Source organism: Euleptes europaea, chromosome 15 (genome assembly GCF_029931775.1).
Source record: "Euleptes europaea isolate rEulEur1 chromosome 15, rEulEur1.hap1, whole genome shotgun sequence".
In the NCBI taxonomy this organism is placed as follows: Eukaryota; Metazoa; Chordata; class Lepidosauria; order Squamata; family Sphaerodactylidae; genus Euleptes; species Euleptes europaea.
In genome coordinates this window covers 35,147,861-35,162,908 of record NC_079326.1, presented here as the reverse complement: position 1 = coordinate 35,162,908, position 15,048 = coordinate 35,147,861, and the positions used below count along the sequence as shown (strand labels likewise).

The 15,048-nt window shown below is 42.9% G+C and overlaps 1 protein-coding gene across 1 annotated transcript in view; it reads left to right on the top strand.

Annotated features, from left to right (window-relative positions):
- GRB14 (growth factor receptor bound protein 14) overlaps window positions 1-14,284 on the top strand; it is a 58,622-nt gene extending 44,338 nt beyond the window's left edge. Inside the window, exons 6-14 of the mRNA XM_056861180.1 lie at window positions 1,265-1,402; window positions 3,601-3,711; window positions 4,201-4,296; window positions 8,446-8,523; window positions 10,182-10,298; window positions 10,387-10,447; window positions 10,550-10,637; window positions 12,581-12,674; window positions 14,126-14,284. Coding sequence (XP_056717158.1) covers window positions 1,265-1,402; window positions 3,601-3,711; window positions 4,201-4,296; window positions 8,446-8,523; window positions 10,182-10,298; window positions 10,387-10,447; window positions 10,550-10,637; window positions 12,581-12,674; window positions 14,126-14,272 — 930 coding nt within the window. The 3' untranslated portion in view covers window positions 14,273-14,284. The remainder of the gene's footprint in view (window positions 1-1,264; window positions 1,403-3,600; window positions 3,712-4,200; window positions 4,297-8,445; window positions 8,524-10,181; window positions 10,299-10,386; window positions 10,448-10,549; window positions 10,638-12,580; window positions 12,675-14,125) is intronic.
- The last annotated feature ends 764 nt before the right edge of the window (window positions 14,285-15,048 follow it).

The following is a 15,048-nucleotide window of genomic DNA, read 5'->3' as shown; positions in this document are numbered from 1 at the left end:
GGGATTTCCCTAAGTCAACTGTGACTTGACTGCACACACACAAAGGTGTTACAAGATTCTTGTGTGTTTTGGTGCCAGCAGGCTAACATGGCTACCCCTCTAGAATTCAACTTGACAAGCCCTCTAGAAGGCTGGATGTGAAGGAAGACTTCAGGCATCCTTGGGCAAGCATGGAGGCAGCTTCACTTCTACTCGTGACAACTATATACAGGTTAAGTACCCCTTATCGGGACATCCGATATCCAGACTGATCCAAAAACTGGACCTTTTGAGCCTGCATGTAGGCATTACTCACAGGCCCTCAGCAGTGCCATTGATGGTTCAGTGTACACAAAATTATTTTAAAATATTGTTTAAAATTACATTCAAGCTATGCGTATAAAGTATATATAAAACATAAATGAATTTCGTGTTTAGACTTGGGTCCCATCACCAAGATTATGTATATGGAAAAATTTCAAAATATTCCAAAATACTGAAAGTTGGTATGGTCCCAAGCAGTTCAGATAAGGGATACTCAACCTGTATGGCCTAGGAGAAAGACCCCAATTTGTTTCTGTTTCTCCTTAACAAAATGTTTGAGGGAACTATTAAGAAAGAATGTGGATGTAAGTCAAGGGTAGATGTAGAATACATGTAAATCCCCTTTTGGGAGAACTGCTAGAAGAAGAAGAAGAGTTGTTTTTTATATGCCGATTTTCTCTACCACTTAAGGGAGAATCAAACCAGCTTACAATCACCTTCCCTTCCCCACAACAGACACCCTGTCAGGTAGGTGGGGCTGAGAGAGTGTGGCTAGCCCAAGCTCACCCAGCTGGCTTCATGTGGAGGAGGAGTGGGGAAACAAATCCAGTTCACCAGATTAGCTTCCGCCGCTCACGTGGAGGAGTGGGGAATCAAACCCGGTTCTCCAGATCAGACTCCACTGCTCCAAAACACTGCTCTTAACCACTACACCACGCTGGCTCTCCTTTAAACATATACTTAGCACTAGTGGAGCATGCTAAATGTTCTAAGGACAGAACTGACAACCATCCTTCCCTAAACCTCTAAGAGTCTGTTCCAATGGAATCCACAGTAGAATTCCCATAGGCATCTGAGAGGTCACACTCCCAGACCGTCAGCCCCTTCCAAAGCTCTGCCAGAGGCTCCCTTTAATGTACATGTGCAAAGAGTCGTTTGGTCTGGATACACTCTTGTACAGCTGGAAAGCTGAATTCTGGTGGGATACAAAATGTGTGTGTGTTTAATTTTTACCTTTCAGATGTTTTTAAGTGCCAGTGGGTATCCGGAAATCCACAGTTATTTATATGCTAAAGAACAAGGGAAAAAAACTTGGAAAAAGATGTACTTTTTGTTGCGAAGATCCGGTCTGTATTTTTCCACGAAGGGGATGTCGAAGGTAAGATCAGCACATGCAAGCAGTGGCATTTGTTCCATCCCCCCCCCTGCAAATCTTAGGTTCACAATAATAAACAATCAAATCTATTTCTCCTCCTTTTCGAATTTTTTGTTTCCGATTTTTTTCTTCTTCCAGAAGACAGGAAAGAAGGCCAAACATAAACCAGCCCTTGTGGTTCAGGCATGGAGTGGCAGTGGAGTCTGTGCTGAAATTAGACGAAGCCATAGCCAAATTTATGGCTTTTTCTAAAAAAAGTGTGTTAAGAGGATCAATATTATAGTCATTTTGGCTTCTTGTATGGAGAGAATAAAGGAATAGAAATGCCGTAAATAAATACATCATGGATATAAAGAACATTGGTGATGAAAGATGAACTTTCCCTGTATGTTTAAATAATCAGTCCATCCAGGTCAACGCGAGTTTGATTTTCCCACTCCTCCACGTGAAGCCTGCTGGGTGACCATGGGCCAGTCACAGTTTTCTCAGAATACTCTCAGCCCATGTGGAGGCAGGCAATGGCAAACCACGTCTGAACATCACTTGCCTTGATAGCCCTACACACACAAAATCTAGGCCCAAACCCATGGGAATGATCTTTGTGGTGGTCAGAAGAAGCTGTGGTAACAGAAAGGAATGCAGAAAAAAAATGCTCTGGTAGACTGTGGTAGGATATATGCCAGTATAAACCCTTAGATGTTAAGAACTATGGGTTCTTCTTAGCGGTATGAGTTACTGTTTCTTCCTCCTCATATGCCACCTCTTTTCTGCAGTTGCACCATCATGAATGTTTTTCTTTTCTTGGCTTCCATATGAGGTATGGCTTGACAGCTACCAATCTAGCAAGAGTTCCCACCTTCTCTCATTCCTGTCTTTTGAGAAAGGTCCGAGAGTACAAAACAAAACCCACAATAAACCTTTAGAACTTCCCAATGGTAAGAGCCACTTTAAGGGTAACTGGACTCCCAAAAGCCCTAGACACATATATTTATGGAAAGTTGGGTTGAACTTGGAAAGTTGGGTTGAATTTGGGATGAAATGTCATAAGACCCGATATCCTTTTAAAAGCTTTACAACTCTGTATTTAAAAAAAAAAATCTCCCATTTCCGAAAGGGAGAATTGTCTGGCGGCAGCAGTAAAGTTCAGTTCTACATGTTCCTTGGGAACTACTAAAAGGTGTGAGAGAACAGACATATTCTGTTCCCTGCTGCACTCCTTTCACTGGGAAATGAGAGAATATCTCAGAAGATTACCCTTTGGAGATTACCCTTTACCTCAGAAGATGACCTCAGAAGATTACCCCTTTGGGGTCAACATGGTGGACTACCCTTTGGGGTAATCTCCCACTTCCTGATGGGAGAAGAGCTAGAGGAAGTAACACAGCATAACTGCGTCCTTCCCTTCTGCCAGATACTTCTTCTGTTGTGAGACAGGCCAAGTGTTGGTGGTAGTCTGTCTGGGCCCTGGTAGGTATCTCACCATAGGGATCTCCATAGCTATTAACTTCAGAGAAGAAAGCAGATCCAGGTGTGGAGCTCATTTTGCACATTGGAGATTCCAGACTAGAAAGATGGCAGATTGGACTGGCCTGCTTCCTTTATGAAAACTCCCATATGGACTCAGGGTAAACAGCCAGCTCAGTGAGTTCCTTTGGCACAGTCGTCAGCAATGGCACCCAGGATGATGAAAAACCTACTTGGAGGCATTGGCCATTTATGCGGGGTTGATTCTGCTCCTCGCTCAATGCTGATTTTTTAAAATGACTATTCACTGTCTCAAAGCAAAAGGAGAAAGTCAAACAAATTCCACCCCCACTTGCTTTCTCCTTCGTTTGCATAGCTGTTAGCAATAGTAGTTTGCATAGCTAAGCCGCAGCTGCGATTCTGCATGCTTCCTTCAGTGAATGCTTCGATGCGGGGGCGGAGCAAATACAAAAGGTTGCGTTAAAGGGGCTCTTAAGAAATGTGAAGCAGGTATGCACCGGCTTCGCAGTGACATCGGTTTAGCATGAAGAAATTAAAAAAAATGTGGGCACTTCAGCCTGGAACACGCTGCTAATTACCAAGCATAAACGGCCATTGTTTTTTCATCATTCAGATATCTGAATGTCTCTTCTCTTTGCAGGTTTTCTATTTTACGTTACAGAAGAATCGTCTCCTCCTTTAGTGCAATGTGTAATGGCTTCGCCTCTTCCTTTTAGGAGCCAAGGCACCTGCAGCTTTTCAGTGAATTCAGCTGTAGTGATGTGTATATGTCTTTGACAGGCAAAAAGATACCTGGAGCCCCAATTGGCTATGGGTTCTGCTTTAAGGTAAATGCTTAGCATTTTTTTGTATATGTATACAGAATAAAACAATTTTGGGGCGGGGGTGAGGTAAAATGGGGGTTACCACATTATGTATTCCCAGCGATGTATTAAGAGTTTGAAAATGTTATAAAAAACATCACTTTAAAAGGGTTTCTCGATGCCACGGCTAAAAAATGGTTGGAAGACGTCTTCACAGCTAAAGGGGCCAAACAAAGTGCGAACAGTATTTTTTATAACAGTTTCAAACTCTTAATACATTGCTGGGAATACATAGAAAGTGCGAACAGTATTTTTTATAACATTTTCAAACTCTTAATACATCGCTGGGAATACATAATGCGGTAACCCCCTCTGTTTGCCAGGTTTTCTTTTTGAAAAGGGAAAAAAAATCCAGCATTCGTTCTCGAACTAGGAGAATTAGCGGCCTTTATTTCAACAGGTATTGCCTTCGAGATAGAAATTAATGCTAAACAATATGCTGTGGCTTTCTAGCCTCACAAAGCAGGAGCTGCCAGAGACCTGAAACGACTTTATACAGACAGTGAGCGAAGTAGGATCTGCTGGATGACAGCAATTCGTTTGCTGAAGGTAAACAAAACAAAACAAAATGTATTCTCTTCCATTTAATCATCTTCATTGACTCCCCTAAGCAAAATTTGGAGCCTTCCTCCATTGGCGGAAGAGCTACTAAAATTAGAGGAAGCCTCCTTAGGCTGGAGGAAGGCTCCTTGGAGGATGGTTGGATCTGTCTCCATGTCATCAACAGTGCTATCCTAAGCAGAGTTACGCTCTTCTAAGTCCATGGAAGTCCATGGGCTTTGCGGGGTACAACTCTGCTTAGAATTGCACTGTTAGAAGCCTCTGTGTCTGGAGATAATCCTCAGAACTGGGGATCTGACAGCAATAAAGCAGAAGGCTTGAGGTTTTTTTCCAACTGCACAAATGTTCATTTGAAACAGCACTTTTTTTGTCCCTTGGATCTGATTATTTTGGGTATCTAGAAAGTACAATGCAGTTTTGGCTTCTGGGGGAAAGCTTAAAGATGTGAAGAAGCCTTTGGGATGATGTTTCTCATGCTTGTGTGTCTTCAAGCTGAGGAAAGGATGGACAATAATGACCTTTCTTAGATTTTCTTTAAACCAGTGGTGACTGGTCAGAAGAAACCCAATTGAGCGAGGCTTAAAGGAGGTATTAGCTTGAAGAGCCAGTTAGAAACTTCAGTATACTTTTGTGTGCATGCGTCCATGAGTAGAATATACCCTTAGAGTTAGAATGGGTCTTATACACCATCCAGTTTGACTTGCCGCTCCATGCAGCAAATGCATGGCTCAGTAGTAGAGCATCTGCTTGTCATGCGGAAGGTCCTAGGCTCAATCCCCAGCATCTCCATTTAAAAGGACCAGGCTGTAGGTGATGTGAAAGACCTCTGCCTGAGACCCTGGAGAGCCACTGCCAGTCTGAGTTGACAACACTAACCTCAATGGACCAAGGGTCTGAGTCAGTATAAGGCAGCTTCATATGTACACATATGTATTTACCACCCACCTAGGTAAATTGATTACACTGTCATATTCTTTTTACCATTAGAAAGTTTCTCACAGTGTTCCACCAAAATATGCCTTCCTGTAACTTAAGCCCACTGAAGGTAGTCTTGCCTATTAGAGCGGCAGAGGACAAGTCTGTTTTCTCCTCCATATGGCAGACCTTCAAGTATTTCAGGATTAGTGTTAGAGAAATTGGGGGGGTTACAATTGGGCAGTACATAGAATCATAGAATCATAGAGTTGGAAGGGACCACCAGGGCCATCAAGTCCAACCCCCTGCACAATGCAGGAAATTCACAACTACCCCCCCCCCCTCCACACCCCTAGTGACCAGAATATGGCCAAGATGCCCTCCCTCTCATCATCTGCCTAAGGTCACAGAATCAGCATTGCTGACAGATGGCCATCTAACCTCTTCTTAAAAATCTCCAGGGAAAGAGAGCTTACCACCTCCCGAGGAAGCCCGTTCCACTGAGGAACCGCTCTGTTAGAAAATTCTTCCTAACATACCTGGGCTTCTCTTCGACCTTTTCCAGTGTGTACTAGACCAGGAAAAATGATAGCCCAACCTTTGCCTGGTTGCAGTCTATCGAATACAGGATGCTTTGGCTGTTGTGTTTGTATTGGTGCTTAGAATAATTGGAGGTACATCATAGTGTGGTTTCTTTGTGCGTTTTCTTTCAGATCATTCAAGATCATTCTTGTTTGCTGGTGGCACAAGATGTTAGCAGATAAGGAGCAGCTCTTAAAGGCACACGTTCATTATGTTGTCTTTGTGAAACAGGGACTTGTTCAACTCTTTTGCTGTTGTTAACTTAGGCAGGGCCACTATCACAGCCCCCGAGAACCCTGTGTCAGAGGTGGTCATACTGTTGTCGAAGGCTTTCACGGTCAGAGTTCATTGGTTCTTGTAGGTTATCCGGGCTGTGTAACCGTGGTCTTGGAATTTTCTTTCCTGACGTATCGCCAGCAACTGTGGCAGGCATCTTCAGAGTAGTAACACTGAAGGACAGTGTCTCTCAGTGTCAAGGGTGTAGGAAGAGTAATATATAGTCAGAAAGGGGTTGGGTTTGAGCTGAGTATTGTCCTGCAAAAGTATTGTCCTGTAAGTATCAAGATAATGTGCTAATGAGGGTATGGTATGTTAATATGGAACCATTGTATCCTGAAGTGATCTGTTAATGTGTGTAATCCAAAGCTAATCTGTATGGCTATTGTTGAATGTTGTCTTTGTCTGGAGGTTTTTCAGGGCAGGAAGCCAAGCCTTATTCATTCTTAAACTCTCCTCTTTTCTGTTAAAGTTGTGCTGATGTTTATGAATTTCAATGGCTTCTCTGTGCAATCTGACAAAATAGTTGGTAGAATTGTCCAGTCTTTCAGTGTCTTGGAATAAGACCCTGTGTCCTATTTGTGTCAGTCCATGTTCAGCCACTGCTGATTTCTCAGGTTGGCCAAGTCTGCAGTATCTTTCATGTTCTTTTATCCTTGTTTGTATGCTGCGTTTTGTGGTCCCGATGTAAACTTCTCCACAGCTGCAAGGTATACGATATACTCCTGCAGAGGTGAGGGGGTCTCTTTTGTCTTTTGCTGATCGTAGCATTTGTTGTATTTTCTTGGTGGGTTTAAACACAGTTTGTAGGTTATGTTTTTTCAAAAGTTTCTCCATCCTATCAGTGACTCCTTTAATAAATGGCAAGAATAACCTACAAACTGTGTTTAAACCCACCAAGAAAATACAACAAATGCTACGATCAGCAAAAGACAAAAGAGACCCCCTCACCTCTGCAGGAGTATATCGTATACCTTGCAGCTGTGGAGAAGTTTACATCGGGACCACAAAACGCAGCATACAAACAAGGATAAAAGAACATGAAAGATACTGCAGACTTGGCCAACCTGAGAAATCAGCAGTGGCTGAACATGGACTGACACAAACAGGACACAGGGTCTTATTCCAAGACACTGAAAGACTGGACAATTCTACCAACTATTTTGTCAGATTGCACAGAGAAGCCATTGAAATTCATAAACATCAGCACAACTTTAACAGAAAAGAGGAGAGTTTAAGAATGAATAAGGCTTGGCTTCCTGCCCTGAAAAACCTCCAGACAAAGACAACATTCAACAATAGCCATACAGATTAGCTTTGGATTACACACATTAACAGATCACTTCAGGATACAATGGTTCCATATTAACATACCATACCCTCATTAGCACATTATCTTGATACTTACAGGACAATACTTTTGCAGGACAATACTCAGCTCAAACCCAACCCCTTTCTGACTATATATTACTCTTCCTACACCCTTGACACTGAGAGACACTGTCCTTCAGTGTTACTACTCTGAAGATGCCTGCCACAGTTGCTGGCGAAACGTCAGGAAAGAAAATTCCAAGACCACGGTTACACAGCCCGGATAACCTACAAGAACCAATGGTCATACTGTTCTTTAACACTTTTGTACCACCTGCAAAATAGGTGACTGATTGGTTACATGAAATGGTGAAAAACCAAACAGAATTTGGAGCAAAATAATTATTGTATTTAACCCCCAAAAAGACTGTTGTAAAATTTTCTGGGTTTGTATAAAAGAGGAGTCTTATATTTGGGTATACACATAGAGGGGTATGTGCACCCCTCTCTTTGTCTTCATGCCTTCTGACTCCAGCCAGGAGACAAGGGGGCAGAGAACAGCCCTGCAAGCCTGCTGATGGGTGCCGTGATCTGCCCCCACATGTTCTGGTACCATCCAGAAAGCTCTGAGGCATAGCAAGGAGAGTGAGGGCCACCTTCAGGTCAGGATCATCTGTTTTTGTGTTTAACCCTTTCTCTTTAGAAGGGTTGTCTTCCTTCCAGACACAGACAGTATTTACTGTTAATTGATTATAGAAGTTGAGTAGTTGTACCTCCAGGTAGTTGCTTCATGCATGCCTAGGGTGAAAAAGCTGTCACTGGCAGACTCAACCTGTGGGTATCTGAATGTTCATCTTCGTGGCCTCTTTGCAGTCCCACATGGGAACTATGCTTGTGCAGGCCTGCGCAAGCGCAGTTCCCCCCATGTGTGCCTACAAAGAGGACCACTCAACGAACAACAGTTACAGGTAAGCTACACTGTTTTCCACTGGGTACTCTTAAGTTATAATTCATAAACCCATAACCTAGTAATAATGGTTGTTTTGTTTTTAGTATGGAATGCAGCTGTACCAGAATTACATGCAACCATATCATGGAAGAGGTGGCTGCGGTTCTCTCAATACGCCTACGGTAGGTACTTCTGTTTCTTCATATCCCAGCTTTCTTCTGTGGAACTCAAGGAACCATGCGTGGGGTTTCCTAGGAGGCCTTCCTTCTGGGCACTGCTTAGCTCATTAGAGTGGCTGTGTTTGTGTACCTTTGGACCATACTTTGCATAAATTCATTATACCTGCTACGTACACGTTGCCCTTCTGTCTTAAGCTGCTTGTGTGCTGAACTGTACAAAATCGAATAATTACTGTAATTTTAGCCACCTCTTCCTTTCAATTTTTTTTTGGAATATGTTGGGCTAGAAAAATGTATTCCCTTAGACCTGGAATGTTCCCTACCTATGAAGATACTTGAAGGGCTGTCATACAGAGGATGGTGCTGAGCTGTTATCTGTTGCCCCAGAAGGTCGGACCAGAACCAGTGGGTTGAAATTAAATCAAAAGAGTTTCCATCTAGACATTAGAAAGAATTTTCTAGCAGAGCGGTCCCTCAGTGGAACCGGCTTCCTTGGGAGGTGGTAAGCTCTCCCTCCCTGGAGATTTTTAAACGGAGGCTAAATGGCCATCTGTCAGCAATGCTGATTCTATGACCTTAAGCAGATGATGAAAGGGAGGGCATCTTGGCCATCCTCTGGGCATGGAGTAGGGGTCACTGGGGGTGTGGGGGGAAAGTAGTTTGGAATTTCCTACATTGTGCTGGGGGTTGGACTAGATGACCCTGGTGATCCTTTCCAACCCTATTAGTCTATGATTCTATACATCTTTTGGGTGTGGCCCTATCTAGCCCCTCTAGTAACTGAGGCCACTCACCTTACTATTAGAGGGAACAAATGGGGGACCTGAAAATAGTTGCAAGAGAGGAACCATTAGGAAACCCCACACACAATCTTTATTATCCTGCTCTTACTGCATTGTTCTGTTCTTTTGTAATTCCATTTTCTGCCTCGTTTAACACATTATGTCTGACACTTTTGGGATTGTTTCCAGTTTTTGTAATCCTAGTCCTGCTGCATTGCTTATTAAATGTCTTACGCTATTTGATGGCATTGTTTTACATTGTGTAATCTGCCTTGAGTCTCAGTCAGAAAGGTGGGCTATAAAAACCAATATGAGCTTTCAGCGGCTGGAGCAGATTAACTTCCCCTCATACTTGCTTTTCTTTCACTAAGTATTGGCTTCAGTATTCCACTCCTCCCTGGAGCATGTTCAGTCTTCATCAAGCTGTTTTGTGTGTGTGAGTGTGTGGGGAGGAAGGGCTTTTTCTTTAATTCACAAAGGCGTATTGTTTTACATACCTGGGGAGTTCACCAAGAATGTAGAAACCTTTATATCACCTGTATGTGGCCTAGCTTTGTTGCTTTCATGATCAGCGTAGGGAACAGCCCCTTTACTACCAGATAACCATGGTAATGATGATGATGTGATTGAAAAACCAGATATTGTTAACTATTATAAGAGGGTTTTTAGAATGCATTCATCCTAAAAATGTATCACTATGTACAAGATACTTTTTTTCTAATTCTTAATTTCTTTTTCTGCTGGAAACAAATTTCGTTTCCTTTCTAATCGATCCTTCTGGGTGGACTTTGCTGAAGACTGTTATTGCTCTGAGGAGGATGCAGATATTACAAATTGTTTTGGCTAGATCCACTGTAAAACATATATTTTCTTTGGCAGAGAAGCGTTTCAGAGAATTCTCTTGTGGCCATGGACTTCACAGGACATAAATCCAGAGTTATTGAAAACCCCTCAGAAGCTCTGTCAGTTGCAGTTGAAGAAGGATTAGCATGGCGGGTATGAAATCTTGAGTTTTTTCAAAAATTCTAATTTGTTTTTCTCATCCCAATTTTTTTTTTTTAAAAAAAATTCCCTTTCCCTCCAGAAAAAAGGCTGTCTACGACTCTGTAGTCCCTCAGCTTTGCAAAATGTCTCATCAAACATAGGTAAGTACCAATCATCTGGTTTGGTAGAATGTAATGATATTGCCATGCGCTAAAAACCCTTCCAGCAAGATTTCATTCTTTACCTATTCATGGTATTTCCAGCCATACACAGTTCTCAGCCGTGGTTTCACCATAAGATCTCTAGAGACGAGGCTCATCAGCTGATTTTGCGGCAAGGATTGGTGGATGGGTAAGATTTTCTACTTCCTGTTCTTCCTAGGCAGAGAAATGTCCAGCCATTCAGCAGTTCTTTGTAATCAAAGGCAGAATGAAAGCTGGCTTATCTGGAAGTTGAACCACTGACGGGCTGCCTTAGCCTGTGATTTTGATGATCTGGTGCACGGCACCAGTGTGGATTTTGTGGTGCATGCTCAATGGACTTCTTTTGGAAGAAAGATACCTGTCCTTTCCCTCTTACACTTCCTGTATCCCAAAAGATTCAGAGCAGGTTCATGGGTACAGCAGGCTTCTTTGCATAGTCCTTCTTGGATTGAACATTTGAATGTCCCCCCCCCCCCAAAGAAAACCCTGCATGTACATGTTATACTTATTTTCTATGTACGGGAAACTATCTACAGGATGAGCATTCAAATATGTTGTTTCTTACCTATTGTCAGGCTGTTATCTCGGTTTAGATGTTTCCTTTCGTTTCTTTGCTGAACCGTCCAGACTTCAAGGACGGCTTCACATACCAAAGCCTGGGAACGCCACTCCTGGGAAATAATGCTCTGTTTATGCTTTGTAATCTCCCGCCGTTTCTCTGCCTTATATTTCCAACTAACGGGCAAGACAACTCATAGCTGTCATCTTATCCTCAATGCACTGTATTGCCTATTTGACCAGTAAAGCCATCTGCTTGGAATCTGATTGTCTCTGTGGTGATTTCTGGTTCGATGGGTCAAGAGCTCACACCTATATGTACTCTGAAATGTATACCTTCTGAAATGTATACCTATATATACTCTTAAATATTTACTCTTACCTGTATATACTCTGTCCAAGAAGTTTCAAGGCCTCTGAAGAATGCTTCAGGGAGTACTGCCCCTTCTTCCATCACTCTCTTCAGTGAGGAAGATGAGACCCCTTGCGGCCTATCAGGAGAATTGGGTAACATGCCAGAGGAAAAGCCAGAGAGGGGAGTCAGAGGCCTGCAGCAGGTCAGGAGAATTGGCAAAAATCGTCCTGTGCCTTCTTCCTTCAGAACCCATGGCGGGATCCAAGACTATTGGGATTTAAGTTAAAGATGTATTACTTACAGTAGAACTGGAGTTGTGATGTGGCCTTGATAGGAAAGAAATTACCTATTGGGTTCTTTGGAACACAGGCAGGACAATGCTGCTGCAGTTGTTTGGGGGCTTCCTAGAGGCACCTGGTTGGCCACTGTGTGAACAGACTGCTAGACTTGATGGGCCTTGGTCTGATTCAGCATGGCCTCTCTTATGTTCGTAAGAAATGGTGGGTGGGAGGAAAGGGCTTTTACTGTTTGCTGTTCTCCATTGCAAATGTACTCCTCCCCAGGTAGGTTTTTAATTTTTTTTTAATTCTAGCTGGTCTCTGAACTTAACCCATTTGAGGGGAAGAGGTTTTGGAGACATATATTCAGGAGATAATCAGTGCCCCCACCCCACCCCCACTCCTGATATCTCAGTTAAGGTATGATTGAGAATACATACTTGATGAGAAGAATGGGTTGGATCCACCAGTAGTGGAGTTTGTCTTCCACCAATGGTGGAAATTTCTAGCACAGAGACTTCTACCAGCAGGAAGTAACTCTTCTAGCAGAGCAGGGATCTGTGCACCAGAAGCTCCACTGTTAATGGAACAGAAACTTTGGATCCAACCCAATGTTTATTGTGTTAGAAAATGAAGACTTTTTGCCTGGTACGAATGATGCTTGTTAATCCCCCCCCCCGCCACCAAATCTTATCAGAACAACCTGTGGAGGGGCCGTGGCTCAGTGGTAGAGCCTCTGCTTGGCATGCAGAAGGTCCCAGGTTCAATCCATGGCATCTCCAGTTAAAAAGACTCGGCAAGTAGGTGATGTGATGTGATGTGTAACCTGAAAAGTTAGTTGCAGCTGAGCATTAGCACACTTCCACAATGTCTGACGTATTTTTCCCCTCTTCCCTTTAGAGTTTTCTTGGTACGGGATAGCCAAAGTAACCCCAAAACCTTTGTGCTGTCATTGAGCCACGGATTAAAAATAAAGCACTTCCAAATTGTGCCAGTAAGTAACCAGTAAATTTGTAGAGTAAAGCAACACACTACCGTGGTTGATAAAGTAATGCCAAGACAGAGATGAATGTTTTGGTAATGCGTTCTATTTAGAGCAGTTGAAGCCTACTGTTTGCAAGCATCTGTGAAAGAGCAGTCTCTAAACCTAAAGGCCATCTCAACATGAAAATGGGATTCTAATGGGAGTCTATCGACTGCTCCCTATTGTTCCCCCATTAGCATGATCCATGTGCCAGTAGCAAACATTCTTTCTCAGTACAAACTTGCCATTCTGGCCTCGTAACTGTTCTCCCCGTGTGTTTCAAAGGTCCCAGGGGACAACTGACACTTGGGAAGCAAGAGCAAGTGGAACTTCGTAGAACTGAAAAAGAGAGATTTGTTTTAAAAAACAAAAACCAATAATAGAGACGACTCCCCCCACCCAATGACTGAAAGACTCTTGTTCATGGCTGTGCTAAAACCACTTTATTTTTCCAATCATTTTCGTTATGTAAAAACATACTATATTCTGCCCAAGTTAACCATGGTCTCCTAGTTCCACATGGTTCTTCCTGAGTCTCATTCCCCTCCCTCCCTCCCTCCCTCCCTCTCTCTCTCTCTCTCTCTCTCTCTCTCTCTCTCTCTCTCTCTCTCTCTCTCTCTCTTTCTTTCTCTCTCTCTCTCTCTCTCTCTCTGAAAGCAAAGTGATTGTTCATTTGACTCTTTACTTGTGACTGTAGGATTATCTGATTGGAAACTGCCTTATATGTGGTCAGTCTATTGCTCTATCCAGGCAGACACACACACACCCCGGTCCCCATATTGACAGCTCTTATCTGGCCTGTGAACCAGCTGCCGACCTCGCAGTGGGCTGGCCAACCCAGAACGGGACTGGAAGGGTGGCTGGCTTGCGGGCTAGATAAGAGCTCTCAAGGGGCCGGATCCAGCCCCCAGACCGTATGCTTGACACTCCTGCTCTATTGCGTCTTAAACCAAGCCCGTCAATCAGTGGGAGATAGCACTGAATTTATAGGGGACATAAGTGGGGGGGTGTGGTTCCATTATTCTCCTGCCCTGACATTTGCCCACCCTGACCTGGATGGCCCAGGCTAGCCAGATCTTGGAAGCTATGCAGGGTTGGCCTTGGTTAATACTTGGATGGGAGACAGCCAAGGAAGTCCAGGATTACTACACAGAGGCAGGCAATGGCAGAACCACCTCTATTTGTCTGGTGCTTTGAAAACCCTCCAAGTCAGATGTGGCTTGACGGCACTTTACACACATACAACATTTGCCCAGCTTAAATTAATGTTCAAATCTAAGTACAGTCCTGAAATTCTCTAGTGTCCTTGCACGTTAATATCTGCCTGACCATCCTTAAAGAGGCCAGATGAACAAAATAAGACCAGTAAAGCCATATAAAAACCGCTGATTATTTTGTTTTGTTTTTTTCTCTTTTTGCAGTTGGATGAGGAAGGCAAACTATTTTATACGCTGGATGACGGTCACACCAGATTTTCCGATCTCATTCAACTAGTGGAGTTCTACCAGCTCAATAAAGGCATACTTCCTTGCAAGTTAAAACATTATTGTGTCCAGATTGCACTTTAGCCAAAACGGCAGGGTCTCTCTCACCAAAGCCCCCTAGAATTTAAAGGCAGAATGCTTGTTTGTTTGTTTGTTTTTCTAACAAAGCAATCTCTTAAAGGGAGTATAAAGTCAATGCACTTAGTGAATGTGAAATTTTGGCTTGCAAAGCAGAGTTTGTGCATGTCACAGAAAAACAAGGAATCAGAAACTTCTGTTAGATTCGACTGATCAATGGTGATCTTCCAAAAATGAATTTCCAGTTCAAATTGTGTAACGGTGTATAATGCTGCATTCGTGGGGAATATTTTTTTTCCAAATAAATGTTCTTTTCCACTAGCTTAATTTATACTTTTCAAGGCAATTTCTAGTTAATACATTCTTCTTAATGCTGTACAGTAATTGTGTGCAAAGAGCATGGTGTTGGTTCACTGTGAGACTGAACAGCACACACAGTGTGTAGATATAAAACCTATATTGCACTATACTTTTGAATGCTATTTGAAGGTTGCAAGCTCGGACTTTTAGCTTTTAAAAAAATTAATTTGATGAATCTGCAATGATAGAATCCCTGTGGTGGCATTTAATGCCATTTCTCCCTCTGTGTGTGTGTGTGTGTGTGTGTGTGTGTGTGTGTGTTGTTTGCTGAGCCAAGAAATGCAAAGGTGATTCATGCATATAGCACAAAGAATTCATGTGCACCGAAAGGGTGTGTGCTGGATCCTAGCCTCAGAGATGAATGCTGCCATTCTAAACAGAGTAAACCCCTTCTAGACTCAGTGAAATCAATGGGAGTAGAA